The sequence below is a fragment of the Corvus cornix genome, chromosome 14, assembly GCF_000738735.6.
Source record: "Corvus cornix cornix isolate S_Up_H32 chromosome 14, ASM73873v5, whole genome shotgun sequence".
NCBI lineage: Eukaryota > Metazoa > Chordata > Aves > Passeriformes > Corvidae > Corvus > Corvus cornix.
In genome coordinates, this window is record NC_046344.1 from 16,330,072 (window position 1) to 16,353,578 (window position 23,507).

Here is a 23,507-nt window from a genome sequence, read left to right on the forward strand (position 1 = left end):
CTTACGGGGGTAATTTAATGATGTATGACTATTTTTCCCTTTTATTCTGGTTTATAGTCCTATGTTTTAGAATACAGTACATTCCATTGCCATACCAAGGTTCAGTATACTCTAGATTGGATTGAGATAACCCAATGATAAATATTACCATGCACAGTAGTAAGAAAATTTATGCAAAGGAATGAGCAAACCCTTTTGTTCCTGGAAGAATTGGATGGCATGTAAGAGTTCTGTAGAGGTGACAGGATATTTAGATTTTTAGATCTTCATATACAATATTCTGAACAATTGTCTGGATGGTAATTTATAAAAGAGTTTAAAACAAAAAAGATTCTGATAAACTTCCCAGGACTACAGTTTGTGTGCATAAAGGAACAAAAGATCAATTATGAGCTACATGTCCTGTGTAGAAGTTGAGTCCATGGAGCCCTCAGCACATCAAATAGAACTCTTTAGTCCGTCTTTTGCCTGCAACTAAAATGTAAATGAAAGTGTACTGAACTTTAAATTGTAATAAGACCGTAAAATCTTCACTGACACTTTAGTTTCTTCTGCTTTTTAATAATGAAAGCTTTATGTGTTGCAAGTGTACTGAACAATCTTTAGAAAATCCTTGATAAGATCTGTTCGTCTGGCAGTTGACTTAGGATTTTACTTACTTGTGTAAGTATTAAAAAAAAAAAGAAAACAAACCCCACAGAAACCCCAAACAAAACCCAACCACCCAACACACAAGTGAAACCCCCAAATCCTGCATTTGCTGTTCCTCTGAAGGATTTCTCAGCAGTTAGGGATCTGTGATCAGAATAGTGACTCTGGACTGAAATCCTGTACCTGTCTTCTGATAAAGGACATCTTTTGTGTTGGGAGCTGGTAGCAACAGGAGATTGGAGATTGAGTTTGGGGTTTGATGTGTTTGACTTTCCCCTTCTTGACCAAAGATGTGTATTTCATTACTGTGCAAATTGTGATATTCCAGTCTCACATTTGCAGAATAAAGAAGCGTCAGTTCTGTGTCTGTGTTGGGTAACTTCTGTTGAAGTGCTCAGGTTTTTTCTTGTGGTTACCTTTTTTTAAAGGATTTACCTCAACAGTGCCAGAATTAAAAGGCCTAAGTCTCAATTATTTTATCAGTGGCTGATGAAGACTTTAGGAAGTAAAGAAGCTGTTTATTTGAGAAGTTGTTTATAAGTGCATTTTCTTCTAGATGTCTAATGTTTTTTCATGTCTTTCCTTACATGCTTCCCTGTGGTGACAGTAATTTTCTTCAAGAGTCAAATAGTCATCCCTAGAAAGAAAAGAAACATTAACTCCAAAATGGTCACAATATCATATTTTATATCAAGTAACTATTTATTGTATGCAGGAAAAAAATGTACTTTCATGCACCTTGCTCTCTTCCAGGTTTGATTTCAAATATTCTCCATTACTTGAACAAACCAGTTTCTATAGGATTTGGAGAAATACGGTTTTGTTGCCCGAAGGAATTACCTTCAAATTGCAACTGACTTGTTAAGATTTACATACAAGTCTTTCAAATCTGTAAAGCATAGTGGACCTGTAACAGCAGATTCTTCTGATACGCTTTTTAAAAAATACTATTAGAATTATCAAAGTGGGATATCTGGGTTCTTGAATTAGATATATATGTACATATATATAAAATACTGGCTTTGTCAGGTAAAAAAACCTGCTTCATGTAGTTGAATTTGTAAAGATAACGGAACTTTTTAAGCCTAAATATGAAAGACAGAGTTATGCTGATATGTATAAAAATTAGGGAAACTGGTTGGAAATGCTGTAGTGTAGAAGCTGGGTGTATAAGCAAATAAACTACGGCAAGCCAGTATATCATGAGGTAAAACACAAGACATAAAGGCCTGGAGAAAAGGAAAGTGTACTGAGCATTCTTTATAACGAGCAATGAATGTTCAGTGTTGAAAGACTTCTGTTTTATTAAGTATATGTCTGCATCAATAAGGACAGTCAAATTGTAAATAATATTTTTAAATAAAGTTCAAGATAATTTATTTTGGAAATATAAGTTAATGGGAATGGTTACATTTTTATGGAAAAAAATGAGCGCATTTTGGGGAGTTGACCTCGGTTTCTGGATTAGCGCTCTGATATACAGTGTCATACCAAGCATGATGTTTTGTTTGTGGATTTTCCATCCTATTTTCTTCCTGGGTCCCTACTTGAGTAAACAGCGAATTCTCTCAGTTTTATCTGGCATTATTCTCATTTTAGTATTTCCAATCTTCGTATCTTTTTCCGTGTTCTTTGGATGCTGATAACTGACAAAGGGACAATCAAAATTACACTTCTGTGTCTTTTTCTGAAAGCTGCAGCAGGGTTTGGGAAAGGAGAATGGGTTGAGACTTGCTGGCCTTTGGATAACTAGAGCTTTCCTAGATGGGCCATGTCAGAGGTGGTGCTCTGAGGATCATACACTGCAGACGAGATTCTGGATGCTCATCCACTGTTGTGTGATGAACTGAAGTCGACATCTCTCAATCCTTCCCTTTCCACAGTTATTCTGGAGGCAGTAGGATCAGGACCAAAGACAAGGATGTGGCGTTCTATTTTCCCCAAAGACATCACTTTGGTCCATTGGTCAGCTCCCTGTTCAGCACTGCTCTGGAGTTCCCCCTGGCTGCAGGGCAGTGACTGCAGAGCTCACTAGTATATAACCATCAGAGAGGGTTGTCTGGTAGAGGCTGCTGTGGTACATTCCTGCTTATCTGTGTTACTTCTGGAAATACAAAATTAAGCCGTTGAAACCTTCCCCTTGTTTTTTGTGCTTTGAGATTTTATTTCTATAAAACAAACCTCATTATTTGCCCATTGTATTTCAAGTGAAAAAGGAGAAAATTCTGAGTTACTCCCTTAGCTCTATCCATGAATCCTCCTGTTGGTTTAATATTCACTCTGGTCATGGTTTTTTACAGCAGCAGATAATGGAGGGACTGCACCTGGTGGCACATCAGGAATTCCTCCCAGTAATCCTGCTGGGAATTCCAAGTCAGCAGCAAGGAACCTGGGCTCCTCAACAGGAGAGAAGGAGGAAGGGAAGAAGGTCCGACGGCAGTGGGAGTCATGGAGCACGGAGGACAAGAATACCTTCTTTGAAGGACTGTATGAGGTACATGTAGAAGAAAATAACAGACATAGATGGCTTTGGTTAGAGTCTGGATATTCCTAAAGAAGGTTGATTCAGGTGAGACTGGCAGGAGCAGAAGGCCACTTACACATGAGCATTTGTGGGGCCATACACTGTAAAACAGCTGTCAGTCAAAGCCACGTGTCAAAAGTGTCAAGTTTGTTGGGTTTTTTTCTCTAAATACACAGGAAATATTTCTGAGTTCTATTAATGAATGTTTATAATCATTTCAGTTGTTATTGAATTACGGTTCTGTTTCAAATGCAGAATAATTAAATAATGTCCCCATCTGAACTTTCAAAAGCAACACACTTGCTCTGTAGTAATACCAAAGAAAAGCTGCTCTGTTCTAATGACAATTGTGTTTAGTCTTCGGCCATGAAGAGGTTAGAGTCAGTTCAGTCCTAGGGCTGAGAGACAAGAAAAGGTACATCATCTTATCTTCTGCCTCTTACGAAGTATATGATGGATTCCTGCTTGTCCTGTTCCTGTGATTATTTCAACAGCATTTCTGTTTAGAAAATGCATGCCAAAGGTAAAAACAAAAGCAGTGATGGGGAGTTTTCTCTGCATACATGCATCTTTTTGAATAACTGTTTTTTCATCATAGGCATGGTATCACATACATATATTTTGTGGACAAAATGAATACTTAAACAATGTTTTCTTTTTAAAATTCCTCTGAATTGCAGTAATATTCCTGGGAATCAAGTAATTTTTAAGTCGCTTCACTGATATTTTTTTTTTTTTGAATACTGAGGAAAAATTTTAAGAATTTGCTTTAAGGTGGATCTGAAACTCAGTTTGTTTAGTCCCTCCTTCCATCCATTTTGTGGCACTGCCTTTCAGAAGAGGTTTTCATACTTTGTATTTAAATCAGTCCCAACCTTTTCTGAATACAAAAATTTTGTGATAGCAGGAGTTAATGTGTATAAAATCAAATCATTTGAAACTCAAATTTTGTACTCCTAGTAACAGTAACATGAAATGCACTGTAAATAAAAGTGCAGCTGGTAAATATAATATGTTTTTCATTCACTCTAGTGAGAAATGGTGGGGGAAATGCAGAGAAAAGTAAAGAATGCTGAGGGAGAAAATCAGTGTTTTTAGTTCTGCTACTTAACACAGTTGTAAGTACAGATGGGTGGTTTTTTCTGATTTGCTAGCAACTTACTGTTTTTATTTTGAAACAGGTAAAGAAATTGGAAAGTAATTAATTTGGCATCTATATTGCATTTTATATAAAGCGAAGGAAACCAGTGTTCTGTTTATGGCCACTGAAATCCAATTTCCCACAAAGAATTCCAAAGTCCCTGACATTGTTTGACTTGATTTATGACAAGATCCAAGTTTGGGTTTGAGTATTTCAATTTGCTTTATTTTTTCTTCAGCATGGGAAGGACTTTGAAGCTATCCAGAACAACATTGCCCTGAAATACAAGAAAAAAGGCAAACCAGCAAGCATGGTGAAGAACAAGGAGCAGGTCCGGCACTTCTACTACCGCACCTGGCACAAGATCTCCAAGTACATTGACTTTGACAATGGTTAGTATGCACCAAAGTGGGCTTGGTGCAAGGGTTGGAGTCCCGCCTTTTAGAGGTGAGGAAATAAATACTGAGGAGGAAGTAAATACTGAACGTAGTCGTAGAACCACAGGATGGTTTGGGTTACAAGGGACCTCAAAGACCATCCCAGTCCATCCCCTGCTATGGGCAAGGACACCTTTCACTAGACCAGGTTGCTTAATGCCCTGTCCAGCCTGGCTGTGGAGACCTTCAGGAGTGGGGAGTCCACCATGTCTCACTTCTTAGTTTTGTTAGCATGGCCCTACCAAGGTTTGTGTTTCATGAAAAATACTTTTCAAAACCTGGTATTTGTATCACTACTATTCTGTGAATTCACCACACCATAATAAATGTAGGTCCTGCTGTTACTACTGGGGAAAAGCCAGGTTCAAGGAAATGTTTTTGTGTTCTCGGGAACACACCTTCAAGGAGAACTGCCTAAACATTAGTCAGGCATGGCTTCATCAAGCAAACTTCAAGTGACCCAGCACCACCTGGCAATTCTTGGGGGAAGGCAGAAATAAATAAACAGTGCAATACAAGTGTAAATGGTGACATATTTGCTCCCACTTTAAAGAAGTTTGAATTTGTACCATTGGTTCAATAACTTAGCTTTCCCAGTGTCATATTCCCCTTCCCATTCTTTTCCCTCCTTCTGCAACTGGTTTAATGAAAAAGAAATTGGGAAGTCAGATAACTGCTGGTGGTGTCTTGTAACAGTAATAGTAACATATGAGAATTGAAAATGGATTTTTATCAAATCCATACTAATTAGGAATGGGGAGAGAGGCTTCAAGTTAGTCTGTGGGTGGCCTAATCTGAATAACAGGCTAAGGAAATGTATTTCAGAGTGACCAGAATTTACTAAGATTCAGTTCTTTTGATTTTAAGGTGTCAAAAATGTCAGTTCTCACATTAGCTTGCTGATTAATAGTCTCCAGAGTTTTCTGGTCCTTCTGATGGTGTATTCTAAGATGCATAAATCATGGCAGTTTGTGGTGGTTGAATTTTTTGGTTTTCTGAAGAACTCTAAAATATCAGCAAGAGTTTGAATAGTAAATTCATCTACACAGTTTGTGGCCTCTCAAGTTAAAAATAACTCATCAGGGAGAAATGGATGTGGAAAGAAGTTAAAGGAATGCGAAGCTAGTGCACAATACAGTCTCTTTATCACAGAAATCAACTAGGATGGAAAAGACCTTTGAGATCATAGAGTTCAACCTATCACCACCTATGTCAACTAGACCATGGCACCCAGTGCCACATCCAGTCTTTTCTTGAACACCTCCAGGGATGGTGACTCCTCCACCTCCCTGGGCAGCCCATTCCAATGCTCAATTACTCTTTCTGTGAAGAACTTCTTCCTAATGTCCATCCTAGACCTCCCCGACCCAGCAGTAGGGCTGTGTCATCTCATTCTGTGCCTGGTTGCCTCAGAGAAGAGATTGACCCCTGCCTGGCTGCACCCTCCTGTCAGGGAGTTTAGAGAGTGGTATGGTCTCCCCTGAGCCTCCTTCTCTCCAGGCTAAACAATCCCAGCCAGCTCCCTCAGCTGCTCCTCACAGGACTTGTGCTCCAGACCCTTCATCAGCCTTGTTGCCCTTTTCTGAACACATTTGAACATCTCAACGTCCTTCCTAAATTGAGGGGCCCAGAACTGGACACAGCACTTGAGGTGTGGCCCAACCAGTGCCGAGTACAGGGGAAGAGTCACTGTCCTGGTCCTGTTGGCCACGCTATTCCTGCTCCAGGCTAGGTGCCATTGGCCTTCTTGGCCATGTGGACACACTGCTGGCTCATGTTTAGTCAGCTGTCAACCAGCACCCCCAGCTTCCTTTCTGCTTGGCCACTGCTCAGCCACTCTGTCCCCAGCCTGTAGTGCTGCAGGGTGTTGTGACCAAAGTGCAGGACCCAGCACTTGGTCTTGTTAAACCTCATTAAAAATTAAAAATAATGAGTTATTAAGAGTAACTCATTAAGGGGAAATGGATATGGCTAGAAAGAAGCTGAAGGAATGCAAAGCTACTGTATGATACAATCTCTTTATGAACTTATCTGTTCCTGAGCTTAGGTTACCTAAAGGAGGACTTGAGTATCTAAACCACCTGGCATAAGGTGTATTTGTGAGTTCGTTTTTTCAAAACAAGGCAGCACTTTAAGCTGAAGCCATTAGTATTTTATTTAAAAACCAGTGTTGCAGCAAACACGTTTTATGGAAGAATTTTTAAAATAAAAAGATGTCACAGAAGAAGTTAAATGTGTTTTTTGGATAACAAAAAGTTACGTATGTATATATGTGTGGTCTAGAATCTCATTGTCTGATGGAATTTAACAATCAGTGTAGTAGTTTGATTAGCTTTAGTATTGGTAGAAATATGTGTGCTTGGGTTTTGAGATCAAAGAAAACTAGAGTTTTGATGAATAGACAAGAATAAATATTTTCACCTGATTAGTGAATCACAAGACTCTCCTTGCTGTCATAGATCTTTAGATCTATTAGCAGTAATGTCCGTGTCATGTGTGTTGATGAGAAAGGACAAAAAAACCCCTTGCAAAGTTGAATAAAATATCAGCAATTCTTTGTGTAAAAATTTAGAATCTAGAATTTGCATCAGATCTCTTACAGTGTATTTGTGTGCACAGAAAATGTTCTCTGTCTTCTGGAAAATCCAGACCTACCTCTGAATTTTCGTATAAAGGAGTTCTGTATGCATTTGCTTGGGGGCATCTGGAAATTTCCCTTAGAATTTGTAAACAGTTGATACTAGAGATAGCTTTATTATGAATTAGCTTTATTTTACATATTGAGCAGTTGCATATTTGTGTAAATTCTATGGAAGCTGCTTTGTTTTCCTGTAATATAAAAAATGCCATGAAAAGGAAGTTGGTGAACCAATCCCATTATAGTGTTGAACCAGAACTTAGTTTTGCTTTCAATCTGATTTGTCTCATCATGGAAAATACAAATCCTCTCCTTTTCGGTGTTGAAATGAGTATATGCAGTGTAGCTGCATGTGAGTATCTGCAACCTGCATCTCACTGGAACCTTTTCTGCTTTCTAGTGTTTTCTCAAGGGCTGAAAAAATCTTCCCTGGAGCTGTATGGCTTAATCTGCTATGGGGAACTAAGGAAAAAGATCGGGGGATGTGAGTATGAATGACTCCAGATATTTTTACATGATGGAATCAGAAGTTACTACCCTTGAAGTTTGCAGTGTGTAGTTCAGTTGCACTTTTGAGTTCTTGACTACTGCTGTAATCTATGGTGTCATTTCTTCATTAAATGTATTTTTATTTTTACAGACCTCCTTAGTCTGTTGCATTAGTCCACTTTGATAGATTTCTTTAGTTTTATCTGTCTGCAGAATGCAATGCATGTATATCCCACAGGTGATAGGTAAATATAGGTAAACAATAAATAGGTAAACATACACAAAGCTTAGATGATCTATTTTGTTGCTATTGAAACCTAAGCAATTAAGTGTGTAAATGATACCCTTTACACCCACAATTATTTGTACCTATGCAGTCAAAATCTGGGGTGGTGTCTTTCTCTAAGTTGTTCTCACTGCACCCTGAAGATGAAAAAGCACAAATCATAACTGGAAATAACTTCACTGGCTAAGCAAGGTGGGTTCTGACCTTGTCAGCACCAGAGTCCAGTTTTGTCTGTATCAGTGAGTGTAGGTGGAGGAGTATGTGCCACAACAGTGCTGTGCTGTTTGCTGGCAGTTGATTAATTGCATTAGCAGCATACCTGAGCTTAGGTTCACAGAACTACAGAATGGTTTGGGTTGGAAGGGACCTTAAAGACCATCTTGTCCCAAGGCCCTGCCATGGGTAGGGATACTTTCCACTAGACCAGGTAGCTCTGACCCCCATCCAGCCTGGCCTTGAACACTTGCAGGGATGGGGCAGCCACAGCTTCTCTGGCCAGGGCTTCCCCACACTTGTAATAAAAAATGTTTTTATTATATGTAGCTTAAATCTCCCCTCCTGTGGTTTAGAACCATCACCCCTTGTCCTGTCCCTCCAGGCCCTGCTGAAAAGTCTGTCCTTGTCTTTCTTTTAAGCCTTCTTTAAGTACTTCATATTCTGGGACCCCCAGAGCTGCAGGTGGAGTCTCACCTGAGTAGAGAGAGGATCCCTGCCTTACCCTACTGTCCACGCTGAGGGGATGGAACCCCAGGACATGGTTCCCATGGTCTTCATGACTTCCAGACCAGAGGGAGCTCTGACATGACTGGCTTGGGGAGTGGGCAGAGGAACATGCCCTGCATGTGCCAGTCTGTGTACCTACACCTTTTTATCCATGTTTTTTTCATTTGTCCCCAGACTTTTTGTACAGTCAGTATTACACCATAGTGCATCTTCTACCTGTTTTGTTTAATTTGTGAGACATGGAAAACCATCAAAATACTTCCACTTCTTTGTGAAGTCATAGTAGTGGTAAAGTGAAATGGACACAAAAGCATTTGTGAGTGAACATGTACAATTCTTAAAAGGATTGTGGAATTTTGGAAGGGTGTTTTTGCTATGTTATTCCCTTACCTGGGGTTGCTGTTGTAACAGGTAATGAATGAGACTCTTGTGAATGCTCATACTGACTTTATTCTATTTGTTTAAAGATCTCCAGTGTGTTAATTGGAGAAGCAGTGCTCAGCTTGGAGAAGCAATTTTGAAGTGTTTGATGACAAAGCAGGTGCAGAAGCAAGGCACATTGCCCTGTCATCAGAAATCAGTATTAGTGTTTCTTTCCTGTACCCACATCTTGTTTTACAAGCAGACCCTTCTTGCTATGACTGGGAGTAAGGTTTCACACAGTCACCATGGCAATGCCTGCAGCCTCTGTATTCTGTCTTTTTACAACTTTGGGACTTGGTTACGTCCTTTACCCACTGTCACTTGGAAAATTCTTGTCTTCAAGATTAAATGTACTCAAGGTGCAAGACTCTACACCCATTTATGACAGGTCTGCTCTTTAGCTGTGGAAAGCAGTTTCTTCCTCCCTCCCCCCCACCCCCTTTTTTTGTCTTGTGGTATTCACAGTCACAGAAATGGAGAAGACTTACTAAGAGCTATTGAGACACAAGAGCACTCCAGAAATACTTTTAGCATTGCCACAGGGAGGTTACTTGTTCAGTAAATAGATCTGGGCCTAACTGTCATATAAATCAAGTTACCAAATGTCCATTTAAAAATGTGCTCTATAATGCATAGAAAAAAGTGAAGGCTGCATGTGCATTTTTATTATTTTTATTTACTTTTTTGTTGTGTTAAGCACTAGGATGCTGTTCATTCTGCCTTGCTGCCTTAGCAACAGAGATTGAGCAGGAAGAAGAAGCTTTACTTTTTAATACCTCAGTGTCAGATTAAAAGCCATCAAAGATGGCTGTAGTACCTAAACTAGGGTCATTTAATCCACATGTATAAAGTAATTTTTGTGGCAAGGATCATGTAAAGCTTGCATGTTATGAAAACACAAACATCCCAGAGGAGGTATGTTATAGCACATTTATGCATGTTAATCCTATGTGAGAATAAAATATAATAGATTTGAAAGCCCAGCAGGACACAGAAAAGGCCATGGGTTTAGCACTGTAAATCCTAATTCACTGTGTTATCTCATTTCCCGAAAAGGTATGGATGACAAGAACGCTGCTAAACTCAATGAGCTCATTCAAGCTGGGTAAGTAAGAACTTACTCCTGAAACTCACACAGCTGCGTTGTTCAGCCACTTGACTATTGTATTGATCATCCAAAGTCTGGGTCATTTCTAAAGTTTTGAGAGCTGAAGTTTGATGTTTTCAATTCTTTGTTTTATATTAGGATTTTTCTCCCCTTTTCCATGAAGCCATTAATTAATAGTAAGAAATGATGGGTGAAGTTTAATAAAATAATTAAATGAGAATTCTTTACAGAAGCTACAGCACTTAGCTATGTGGATTCACTCATGGAAATCATAGAATTATTTAGGTTGGAATCCAAGATCATCAAGTCCAACCATTACCTCAGCCCTGCCACTGCTAACTCCTGTCCCCAAGCGCCACATCCATAGGTCTTTTAAATCTCTTCCAGGATGGTCACTCCACCACTGCCTGGGCAGCCTGTTCCACTTCCTGACCACACTTCAGTGCAGAAATTTTCCGAATATCCAATCTAAACCTCCCCTGATGCAACTTGAGCCTGTTTCCTCTTGTCCTGTCCCTTGTTCCCTGGGAGCAGAGCCTGACCCCCCCGGCTGCCCCCTCCTGTCAGGGAGTTGTGCAGAGCCACAAGGTCCCCCCTGAGCCTCCTTTGCTCCAGGCTGAGCCCCTTTCCCAGCTCCCTCACCTGCTCTTCATCAGACTTGTGCTCCAAACCCTTCCCCAGCTCCATTCTGTTCTCTGGATGCACTCCAGCCCCTCAGTGTCCTTCCTGCAGTGAGGGTTCATCTCCAAACCATCCTGCCTCAGCAGGGCTCACGTGTCGTGACTTTCAGATGTGAAATGACCCTTCAGCACGCTGGAGGCTTCAGCCCTCCAGTCACTTCTGCATCTCCTTGACATTAAGAACGAGTGTTGTCTTTCACTTCAAGAGAGTGTTGTGGGATTTGCGGGTTCAGTCTATGAGTCGAGGTACTCCTAGAATGCAGGAGGGGTTAGAAGTTGCGTATTACTATAAATGAGGGCATACCTGATGTATTTATGCATAAATTCTTCCAAAGTAGTTCAGCTTTTAGAATTTATGTGTTTTAAAGTGAAATCTCTTTCAAAGGAAAAGGCATGTGATTACTTAGGAGGCATTGATTTGTCCTTAGTCCCTTCTTTAGAAGTGATTTGAAAAAGCATTCTTTTCTGTCTGGTACAGGTCCATTTTTACCTTTTGCATTCTTGCTTTTAGGGTGTTCACCATAGCAGACATGTTATTGATGAAGTAAACTTGACTGTAGACAGGACCAGGAGTTTGCCCCCTCAGTGGCTGCAGTCTTTTGACTTTACCTTGCATAATATGGATACTTGGTGTTGTACCTTTCTTGTGTTCTCAAATGGAGTTTCCAGATCAGTTTCTTAGGAGCTGAACAACCTTTCCTCTCCTGAGAGATGCTGTTTGTATGGTGTGCTTGTGTTGCTGGTCTTGAATGTGATGCTTGAATCACTTGTTCATTCTTCTGTTAACTGCAAGGTTTTAAATGGGAAGAGAAATTCCCATTTGGTTTGGGTTTTGTACAATTAGGAAAATATGACCAGTATGTTTAACAGAATTATTCTTAAAGCAAATTACTTCTTTAAATTTGAGTTACCAGTTAAAGTGAGCCTGGGATGAGCCTTCATCTGTAGTTTCCTGAATATCTCTATAGTTCAGATTATCAGCAATTGGTTTAGTCACTCTGTGCTAGACTAGAGAGCCTATCTAATAACGTGTCATCCAAACAACCTAAAGCATAACAAATGAGCCTGATGACGTTTAGTGAGCTGTAGCATCGGTCTATCACTTTGCATGATTCAGGCCTTTGTTCTTCTAATTAATTGTTAATGAGGGTTAGTGATTTCTGTGAAGTCTAGGTATTTACTCCATAAAAGCCAGTCTTGTAACCAACCATTTTGGGAACAGGAGTCTTTGCATTTGAAAGTATTAATGCTAATCTTCTACACTAAAATTAGAGTGTACATAACTTTAACCAGTTCAGAATTAGTTGTTTTTGCATAGGCTTTTTGTCTACATATGGGAGACCCATCTTTGCTTCCCTTTTTCTCCTCCATCCTTTACCCCATTTGGTGGTGAACCTCATCAGTTGAAGAAGAGCAAACTGTGTCTTCATTTCCACCTGGATGTCTGCACCACCTGCACATGCAGGGCAGCCTCATAGCTGCCAGAAGCAAGCACATTGCATATACCTTGGTTGGTTCAACTTCCCATCTTGCTCAGTGATGGTACAATTCCATGATCCTCTTCCCTATTTGTAATCAGTTCTTTCTCCAGTTCCTAACGTGTTGCTTTCAAGTGTGACTCTCTGCTTCTGAATGCAGTGCACTTTGTAAGGCTTGTCACTGAGGAAAGCTATGAAAGAAAGTGAATCCAAAGTGATTAAAAATGGGGAATGTGATCGTGTGTTATTCTGATGATCTGCTCCTTAGGTAAACATTCTCCTCATTTAATTGGTAAGAAAAGTCAAGAAAGGATAAGGTTGTGAGGAGCTACCTGGCAATTTATTTGCAGCACCACTCCAGACCCTGGAGTTACATGCTCTAATTCAGTGGTTGTTTTGCATCTCTGGTTTCTGTACTAATTTCATGGAGTATGGAAAAACAAATGACCCTGTGAGGGACTCATAAGAAAACCATAATTAAAAACTTCCTAGTTGAGCTTATAACCCAGGTCATGGATACTAAGGAGTGCCTGAGATCTCCAATCAGGTGGCTCTGGCAAGTACTGGCAAAGTCTCTGTGTGACATATCCCTGTTTGGCGGTTGGAGTTAAGGCTGTTCGCTGTTACACATCCATGTACTTGTCTTCAGAATGTCATTAACAGGCAAATCAGACTAGACAACAGCCAGTGGTACAGGAGTTGGGGAATCTTGCAGAAAATAGATCAAAGTTTGCATCTTTATAAATGCAAGGGGGATCTAAGAATTACTCTGTCAGCTTCTGTAACTGTTCCGAGCAGTTCAGCATATTCAGGTCAACACTGGCCTGCTCCAGCTGCTGAAAGATAGGACCACTCTCTGTCCAGTCCTTTGTGCTAAGGTTTTTATTACAGCATTTTAATTTTACTACACATTTATTATGTAATTGTATTCTGTGATTAGGATGTATAACGAGAAAAAAAGGTTTATGGTGGTATAGCAGAACTGCTCAATAACTAATTTAAATAAACTTAAACTGAAGCTTTTTTGTTTTGTTTCATTTTTTAGGAGGGAAACATTTTTATTTAACTTAGGTTTTGCAACACTCTTTACATTTAATAAAAAACTACATATGAATGAATACAAATATTTTATTGATCTCTTTGTAAATATGTAGGAATTTTGGGTAAGATTAAAAAAAAAAAACCCAAACCACAAGAAACACCTAATTCAAGAAATATTGTGACTATGCACCAGTTAAGCAGAGCACTCTTCGTTGTCTGGTAGTGTATGTGGTTTTACCCCCCAGCCTGAGGGGCTCTTTATAGCACGAGTTAAGAAAGACAGAAACCATTAACAGGCATTAAATGCTCTGTCTGGTTCAGGTTCTGAATGTGCTTTATGTGGGATAGAAGTGATTCTTCGCTGCCTTGCAGTTCCTTGGGAAAGCTCTTTGGCATGCTGAGGGGGAATCTGTAACTCTCTAAAGTCTTGATCATAAAATAGCAGTTCATACTGAAAAAAATAATGTATAAAGCAAAGCATTTTAAGTAGGCAGGTTATGCTCTTGGTGTCAAGTCAGACTGGTAATTCTGAATGCATAGTCAGTAGAGTGACTGTTTTTAAGACTTATCCTTTTCTGCATTTGGAGACATCCAGGATCTAGGTAGCAGAAGAAAATAGGTATTTTGAAGCTAAGAGTAGTTCTGTTGTGGACTGACTCCTTTACTGTGCTTCCTCCTTAAATTTGTAGAAATAGTCTTTTTCTAGCCTCCCAGCTGTGGATCTCAATTAGAAAATTACAGTGTCTAAATAGATCTACTTTTATATTAGTTTGATAATAAGTTATTCTTTAGACTCTGTCCTAGATTGCTTGAAGCTAATCATACTTAATGGAAGAGGGAATTAGGGGAAGCAGAACACCTGAATGGGGGGAGCTGGGATATTCTAAAGCGTGCGTGAGGGAACCATGAAAATAGCATTGATTGCTGTAGTTGTGGAAGAGTGCTGTAGTGGCAGGGTGAAAACTTGCGTGGAAAGTCTTTAATGTTTTGTTGCATTTATGTGTGCTCTGTGTTTCTTCATTTACTGAATGGTGTACTTGGCTTGCTGACTTCTGAGCTGTGCCATTTCCCATCGTGCTCAGGGAATGCAGTAGTCTCTGCTTCTCCTTATAGATACCAGCAGGGTTTGCAGTTGTTCGGTTTCCTCCAATGTGATTTTCCTCCTAGTGTTTTGTTTGTTTTTTCAAATAATATCTTTTCTGGCTATTGGCTTAGGGTTTGGTTGGGTGGGGGTTTTTTTTCTCATCTTTCTGTCCTTTAAATATAGATAGACATGCAGTCAGGAGTTTGTAATGCTGATCCATGTTCATTTATAAGCTGCTCTACAGTAACAGATGGTGGGTACCTGCAGCCCAAGGTCCACCTGCACAGGTGGCAGACAAATTGAGCAGGAACAACTACCAGGAAGCCTGACTCAACAATAAATGCTTTATGACCAACTAGCTGGGCTCTTGAGCAGAAATAGGAAATACGAAAAATGAACAACAGCACCTTTCTTCTTTTACTTAGATCAATTAGCTCAGCTGTTTTAGGCAGATCAAACGTTCTGGGACTTCTGAGCAGCCAGGCCCTTGTTTCAGTCAGCCTCCACTCATGTGAGGAAACAATTTCCACAAAACTTGATTGGTTTATATAGTCATATCAGTTAATATAAAAAATATGTTTCTTTCCCCAAACCCCTTCTTACTTGCACTGTTGTACTGTCAAGGTAATAATTATGATGATGATAATAATAATGCTATTTCTGACTCTTCACTCACATGCTTCAAGGGCACATTGGATAATAAAGAATTGCATCAGCTAAAATCAAGGAGGAGAGTCTCAGCTTGCATAAGTAGTCAAAAGAATTTGCTGTATTAAAACAAATTACAAATAACAAATTACAAATAGGGAAGAGGATCATTGTACAAAATGCTGATTTTCTAATAAAATCATATCTATACTTTAATATAAGGATACATACAAGAGGATATGGAGTCTTAGGCTAAGGCTGAGGTGCCCAGGAGGACGTTTTACCTTTTGTCCTTACCTTAACCTATTGCTTAGATACCCACAGGGGTTTCTGTGTCCTTCTCTAAGAGTCTTTACACTGGCAGAGACTGACAGAGACTTTACACTGTTGGACTTGGTGGGACCAACTGTCTTCAAGCAATTGTTTCCAAGAATTAAGTTGAAAGGAAATCTGCCCTTCCAGCCCAGGGATATTCCAAATCTATATAAGTTCACAGTTGAGTAACTAAACTTTGAGTTGCTCACCCCACCAGCTCCATCTTCTCAGGTCTCGCTTCACTTCTCCTGCCTTTTTGCAAATTTTCCTCTTAGCACTGTAGACAACTGCTCTTCCTGCATGATGTTTTATTTAAGGCATAAGAATATTTTCTATAATTTATTTCATTTAACTACAAGGACTTGTGTTCAATCCTGCTGCTTCTATGCTAGCTGATCCTTAATGCTTCAAGTATTAGGTAGTAGTACTGCCACTGGTAATTTGATTGGGCTCAATGCCTGCCTTTTGAGTCCCTAAAATCAAAACAGGACTGATGGGGTGAAGTAGTTTCACTGGGTGAAAACAAAAATTACTTTTACAGATCTTTGAAACTGCTAAAGTGATACTGAAGCTAAACCAGTGAAATCATACTGTAAAAAGTTACTTTTTTCAGGTTTCTGCACAAGCTCTTAGACCTCACCAGATAAGGTGATCATATTTCCAGATGCAAGACTCTGCAAAAACTTCAGACTCTTTCTCTTACTCATTAAGAGTCGTGAGTATAAAGGGAAGACTAAAGCAAAACCAGTTGTCTTTTATGAAGCTGTCTGTGAGCGTACTCTTCAACCAAAGTAACATAATCCTGGTCCACTTATAAAACAGAAGTCCCTCCCTGAGTGGACAACCAAGTGTTTAATGAAAGTCTGGAAGAGGAGGGTCACAAGAGTAGCACTTCCACAATGAAAAGTAAGGTGGTAGGAAAGACTGAATGCTCTGTGAACCTGCACTGCAGACCATTATATTTCTGTGTTCGTTCCTGTAGCTATGATGGTGTTTGGCTCTGTGCCTCTGATCACAGAATCACAGAATAAGCTGAGTTGGAAGGGACAAGGATCATCAAGTCCGACTCCTGGCCCTGCCACGGCACCATCCCCGAGAGTCACACTGTGCCTGAGAGCATTGTCCTAATGCTTCTTGATCTCTGTCAGACTGGGTGCTGTGACCACTTCCCTGGGGAGCCTGTTCCAGTGCCCAAGCACTCTGGGGGAAGAAGCTTTTTCTAATATCTGACCTAAACCTGGCCTGACAAAACTTCAGGCCATTCCCTTGGGTCCTGTCACTGGTCACCAGCACAGAGAAGAAATCAGTGTCTGCTCCTTCTCTCCCTTTCACAAGGAAATCGTAACTGCAAGGAGGTCTCCCCTCACTCTCCTTTTCTCCAGGCTGAACCAACCACGTGCCCTCAACTGCACTTCATACAACTTTCCCTTGAGGCCCTTCACCATTTTCATTGCCCTCCTTTGGACACTCTAATAGTTTAAAATTTTTCTTACATTGTGATGACCAGAACTGCACACAGTACTCAAGGTGAGGCCACCCCAGTGCAGAGCAGAGTGGGGCAATCCCCTCCCTGGCCTGCCCAGCAGTGCTGGGCCTGGTGCCCCCAGGACAGGGATGTCCCTCCTGGCTCCAGGGCACTGCTGACTCAGATCCAGCTGGCCATCGACCAGGACCCCCAGGTCCCTTCCTGCAGCTTCTCTCCAGCATCTCATTCCCCAGTCTGTCCATACATCCAAGGTTGCCCTATCCCAGGTGCAGAATCTGGCAGTTTCCCTTGTACTTCATTGGTGATTGCCCAGTCCTCTCATTTGTCAAGCTCTCTCTGCAGGGCCTCCCTGCCTTCGAGGGAGTCAGCAGCTTCTCCCAGTTTTGTATCATCTGCAGACTTGTTTAGTATCCCTTCCAGTCCTGCATCCAAGTCATATATGAAGATGTTGAAGAGCACAGGGCCTAAGAGGGATAGGTCTATATTCACACACTGTTGTTACTGGTTCCTTCTCTTTCCATGTATCCAGGGCTACGACTGTTCGTTACAAAGGCAGAAACCTGCGTATCAAAGCTCCCATGTGCAGGGCTTTAAAGAAACTCTGTGATCCAGATGGTGAGTAAAAGATGCTGGAACATGAGGGTGTTCTAGAAGATAGCTGGAAGTGTAGAAAGTGAGCAGGCTTGTTCTGGTGTGTCCATCACTGGCAGGGAAGTTTGGGTGGTTGCATGTTTGTCCTGGGCACAGTATTGTCTGTCTTGGCCTGATTGCTTATGGAACCCCAGTAACTTCAGGACCCACCCAGTTTTCTTACTAGCTAAGATGAAAAGGAAATACCCACACGAGACCGGTTGCTGCTTTATACCTTGTGCTTTCACTGTATGTGAAGGTTAGTCCCTTGTGCCAGTGAATGAGCAGCAGTATAGTGTTTAGTATTTAAACATTTTCAACTTTTTTACCTTCTCCCATTCAGCTATGTGTGATTTCATTTGGGTTTTTTTTTTCTTCCTCTTCCTTGTTCCCAAGTAAGTAGAATCAGGCTGTTCAAAGGTCTGAAATACTGCACTTGCTCATAGTTTCCAGACATCAGATTTTTGACACTGCTTGCTCAACTGGAATCCCCAGTACCACTGCAGTGTCCAAGGATAAGAACATATTGGAACAAAAGGTAATTAAGGAAGCAGGCTCCACTGGTGAAGCTGAGCTGCCCGAGTTGTCTGTAGGTGATGCTGGTGTCTGATCTTTTGTATTGTGTAACTGAGCATACAGTGCTGTGACTGAGTTGTCCTTGCTTTGACCCTTTGTGCTTCATCTTCCTTCAGGTGTGAGTGATGAAGAGGACCAAAAGCCAGTACGACTTCCTCTCAAGGTCCCTGTGGAGCTGCAGCCACGGAATAACCATGCATGGGCTCGAGTACAGAGTCTTGCCCAGAACCCACGGCTTAGGTAATGGAGAACTGATTGTGGTGCTCAGAATTGGGAAATAGATGAGCAGCATCCTAGCCCCTTCTTCTTTCTTCATGGTTCTCTTTGCCAGTTGGGCAGTTCGTCTTTGATAATGCAGTTGGCCTAAGTGTACTTAGTCTGAAGCCTTTGCCCATCCAGAGTGCATGGTTTGTAGACATGAGTTATCACATGGGAAAATTAGATTACCATTGTCCTTTGTAACTTTTGAGTAATGAAGGAGCTACTAGCTTTGGAGATGAGTATACTTTGTGCCACTTAATGTCAGAGCAGAGTGCAAGTAAAATGGAGATAGTAGCATTGGTTCTACTGGAATTTGTACTGAGTGTACCATAGAGAGGAGGGAAGACAGATGGTGGTCAGAGGTGCCTGCACCAAGGCTCTGAACATTTCACCTGCACCCAGTGATTAAAGCAGCATGGAAGGTGTTGGTAGCTTCTCCCTTGCAAAACATCGTTGGTGTAGCTGCTCAGTGTCATCAGTGGCTGTTCATCCTGGTACTTATATGGGGCAGCAAACACAATGCCTCTGTGATGTTGAGTGTTGTCTTAAATGCAGCACTTCAGTGTAGTGACCAAAGATCATGATAAAAATACCCATTCTCTCCTCTGCGTTAGGTTTATTTAGTAAAATGCTTTCAAAAAGTAAATGTTTAAGAGTGTTTTGTGCCTCTTTTTCTCTTTCTTTCTATACTTTATGTGGTAGCTTTGTGCCTTGCCTGCGCTTTTGCAGTTCAGCTAAGTCCTGCCATCTTTTCCTATCTTCTTCCATCTGGAAAAAACTAGTTTCTTGAATCATGGCAGTCAGGTGTATCTGACAGGCTTTTAGAATATGTGAGTTGTCACAGTTGTGAGTTAACCTAGATTTTAAAGTTGTGGGATAACATATGTTTTGGATTTTGTTTTGGTTTTGTTTCTTAGAGCTTGGGAGTGTACTTTCTGGTGGCATTACAGAATGCCAGTTTATTCCTTAATTTCCCCTTCTAGCATCGAGGCTAGGACTTGGAGCTCCTGCTGACAGTTGTTCTCTGTTCCCTTGCTTTGTTTCTCTTGCGTACAGGATGATCGTGGAGCTACATCGGAAGGTCTCCAGCCTCCTTGAATTCCTGAAGCAGAAGTGGGCTCTCCATGAAGTGCGGGTTGTATCCTTTTCCTACTCTGTCTTTTCCATGTGCTGTGTCCTGGGAGCAATTCCCTTCCTATTCCAAGTTCAGTTTTGCATCGGAAAAGTGAATCTACTCCATAAATGTACCAGTCCCTGCTTAGTAAAGGTAGAGGTAAAGTCTCAGCAACACTAATGGAAGCTTTCATGGGAGATCCCATAATGTTCTACTTTTACCTCAACTCTTCTCTGTTATGATCCTGTGAAAGCTAGTTAGGAATAAATTAAGCTCCTGCCTTTATTTCATTTCCTCAAACAGTGATCCTAGTCTGGTTCATTATCAATGGGTGTCCCCCATACAGCATGGATAATAACTGACAATTCTGTTTCCAGTTTCAGCAAAGAGATTAAGGCACTTTAAGATCTTTGCACTTTGTGCAGTTTCACCAGTGGAGGCTTAAGTTTCTTGTGGAGGTAGCTGCTGCTACCTGCAATGTATCTTTGCACTGTCTGAGCCATACAGCATGCAAGGTGTCCCTGCCTCTGAACTTTGATCCGTGCATTAGAAGGATTTGTTAGTTAAAGGCTGTTCTGTTCTGAACCCAGTCCTTCTGACTTGTAGGTTTTATCCTCTTCTTGGGCCTTTCATTCAGGCTTTTCTGTTTAATTCGTGAGCCTGGAAGAAGCAGCAGCGTAGCACTTGAAATTCTGAAGGATGTCAGACTGTGTAAGGTGGAGTTTGCTGCACTTTTGAGAGGCTGCTTTGCTGTGCAGTGTTGGAGGTTTTGCTTGGTTTTGTTGGGGTTTGTTGATTGGGATTTTTTTTTTCAATTACAGTGGTGTGTGAAGAGGGAGAAGTAATTTTGTTTGGAATAGGTATTTATTTTGGGCTTGTAGCAGGTCTTCACTGTAGTCTTTATCACCACAAAGGACCTAATTTCTGATTATAGTGTCTCCACTATAATCTGTGCTGAATAGAGAACATGTCTTTGATCAGCTAGGGGTTTTTTTACTTTTTTCTTTTTAAACTTGCAGAATAGGCTCCCAGGTGCTTTTTTGGAAGGGGCAGATGACTGTTGCATTCTTTGACACATCTTTTTTAGCGTAAAACACTAGAAGAACAGCAACTTCAGGACTCCAGAGACTCAGAAACAAGAAGCAGCTTCTCAGAGGAGAAAGTGATGCTCCATCTCTTTCCAGGGGAGAATTGTACCCTCACTCCACTGCCTGGGGTAGCCAGAGTGGTCCACTCCAAAGCTTTCTGTACTGTGCATTGGCAGGAAACAGGCAAATGCAAACAGAATACAAAAGACTCTCACTTACTCCCCCCCGCCCAAATCCTCGGCATACAGAGTGGTCAGGGGACAGCAAGGGGACAGCTGAAATACCTGCGGGGAATGGAAGGTAAGGGTGTGGGAAGGGCAGAGAGCACTACAGAGCCCAGCAGAACCTTGCAGCCTACAGCTGAAGTTGCTGGAAGCACTGAAGATGGTGCCCCAGAGCCTGTCCTGGTGGAAGGAACAGCCTCAAATCTTGGCATCACTAATTCCCTCCAGAAACCACCTTCTGGACTTCAGGATCCAGGAGGGCACCAGGAAAAGCTGAGCTCAGTGGGCCCCTGCATGGAGGGCAGGGAGGCCCTGGCTGGTGACCAGGCAGCTGTGCTACCGTCGTGCAGCACAGCGTGCGCTTGCAGCAAGATCCCTGATGTGGAGGAGCTCTCTCTGCTCGATCCATTCCCACGGTACATGAAGTCCTGCCAGGACCTAATTGTCCCAGAGAAATGTTCTTGCACAGACAAACTGCATGGGAAAGACTCTGCTTCAGCAGCTGGTAATGCTTCTCTGGTGGCTTTTCCAAGCAGGAGGAGTGCAGAGACCTCTGACTCCTGTTCCCAGCTACTGAGAGGTGGTGTGGCTTCCCCCGGCAGCAGCAGATGTGAAACTCAGGCCGGCCACAGCCAGGGCCAGCAGCTCGATGCTTGTACCAAGGATATCACGGATGCAGTAATGGAGGATTCTCAAGAGAAGCTGGGCTCCTTGTTTCCACCTCCACCTCAGGGACAATCCAGTACAAAGTCTCTCAAGGATGACCCAAGTCGGCTCTCCCAACAGGTTAGAGAAGAAGGATGGAGTCTGCGAACCTCTGAGAGCCTTACGCTGGCTGAAGTCTACCTCATGATGGGCAAACCGAACAAGCTGCAGCTGGAATATGACTGGTTGGCTGTCTTGGAGCCAGAAACCCAGGATGCTAGAGAGCAAACATCTGAGTCAAGTGCTGTCCCTGCATGTCCTACCTTTCACAAGCAGAGACTCCTGAACTGCCTTCTGAAACTCATCTCTACTGAAGTCAATCCCAAACCAGTAAGTAGCTCTTGTTCATGCTCCAGATAGTAAACTCTAGTTTGATGTGGGGAAAAATTGCCCAGTTATGTATTCACAACAAATCAATAACTAGCCATGTCAAGATCTTTGGAGATTCCTGTGTTTAAAGAATACAAAAACCGCAACACAAGACAGCTGGCTACAGAGTGGACTTTGCTTCAATATGCTTTTTACACAGCCTTTTTAGCTTCTGGTTTGCTGTGAGTCTCATTGGTGTTCCTGTGAACATTTAATGTGACTGCTGGAAAGATCAGTTGTGAGGTGAAGTGCCTTCTGTTCTCTCTGATTCACAGGACTGTAGAACAGCCCAGGTTGGAAGGGCCCTTGGAAGATCATCTGATCCAACCTTTCATGGGAAATGAAGCCTGGATGAGATTAATATTCCACATGAAAACTGCATTGATTTTCAGTGTTTATGTAGTTCAAATTATACTAAGTGTGAGAGTGAAAAGAATGTATTTCTTAAGAATAGCAGAGTCAATAGCCTGCCACAGCTGACTTGTGTATCCCAGACTCCAGGATAGCTGTTTACCAGTCCCAGAAAAATACCTTCCTCCTTAGGCAGACCTTAGGGAATGAACTTGCTTTCCTTCTTGTGCTTTGTAACCTGTATTTAAGATCTGCCCCAGTGATACCTGGGCAGCCAATTCCATCTAGTGCAGCCAATTGAAACTTAGTAAAACATCTTTTAAAAAGACACAGAGTTCAGCAGATCTGCTCAAATGCCTGTGGTAGATACGATGAGCTAAAGATTATGTTCCACCCAGGATGCAAATGTATCACTGTTCCCAAACAGTTCTTTGATCCTTCTTTGTTGGTGATGTAGCCCCCCTCAAAGTTCCTTTTGATTCTGATTCTACAGGCATAGAATGAAGGATTTTATAAAATTAAACCCATCTTTGTTCAGATGCAGCTCCAGATATAGACTTTGTTTAAACTGCAAAGGCTTTTGGTCTGACATCTCACGAATCTGGGACACTGTCTCCTCTTTGGCATCTACTTTTACTTCTGGTGACACAGGTGACAGCTAGGCATGACATAATGAAACAATCGCAAACTATAATGAAGGACATCCTTGAGACTTGGGGGGAGAGGAATTAAAGAGGGCGAGAAACCAGCAGTTAGGATTTGCGTGTGTTTTCCTGTCACTTTCACACTCTTGCTGTCTTAATCAAAGTAGCATAGTACTACTGAATAAAGGAGCTCTTTAATGATATGTACCTTATTATACATTCCAGCAAAAAGAAGGAACACAACCTTTCATTTGTCAAATAGCACTTTATTCTCACTTTTTCAGAAAAACATATACTCTGCTTGAAGCATGAATGTTGTGGCACTGATATTTCAGAGGCCAGGAGGGTATTTACTGCCTCACTGAAAGCACTGTGGACATCCTGAAAGTTGCC

At 41.5% G+C, this 23,507-nt stretch overlaps 1 protein-coding gene across 3 annotated transcripts in view; it reads left to right on the forward strand.

The window, feature by feature from the left end:
• The window catches only part of CRAMP1 (cramped chromatin regulator homolog 1), a 53,168-nt gene that overhangs the window by 8,915 nt on the left and 20,746 nt on the right, over positions 1 to 23,507 (forward strand). For 2 of the 3 annotated variants that reach the window (XM_039560032.1, XM_039560030.1), the window contains exons 3-10: positions 2,952 to 3,145; positions 4,555 to 4,708; positions 7,792 to 7,875; positions 10,369 to 10,417; positions 17,682 to 17,767; positions 18,475 to 18,598; positions 19,676 to 19,757; positions 20,821 to 22,080. In XM_039560032.1, the coding sequence (XP_039415966.1) occupies positions 2,952 to 3,145; positions 4,555 to 4,708; positions 7,792 to 7,875; positions 10,369 to 10,417; positions 17,682 to 17,767; positions 18,475 to 18,598; positions 19,676 to 19,757; positions 20,821 to 22,080 (2,033 nt within the window). The remainder of the gene's footprint in view (positions 1 to 2,951; positions 3,146 to 4,554; positions 4,709 to 7,791; positions 7,876 to 10,368; positions 10,418 to 17,681; positions 17,768 to 18,474; positions 18,599 to 19,675; positions 19,758 to 20,820; positions 22,081 to 23,507) is intronic. The other variant, XM_039560031.1, reaches the window with a different exon arrangement.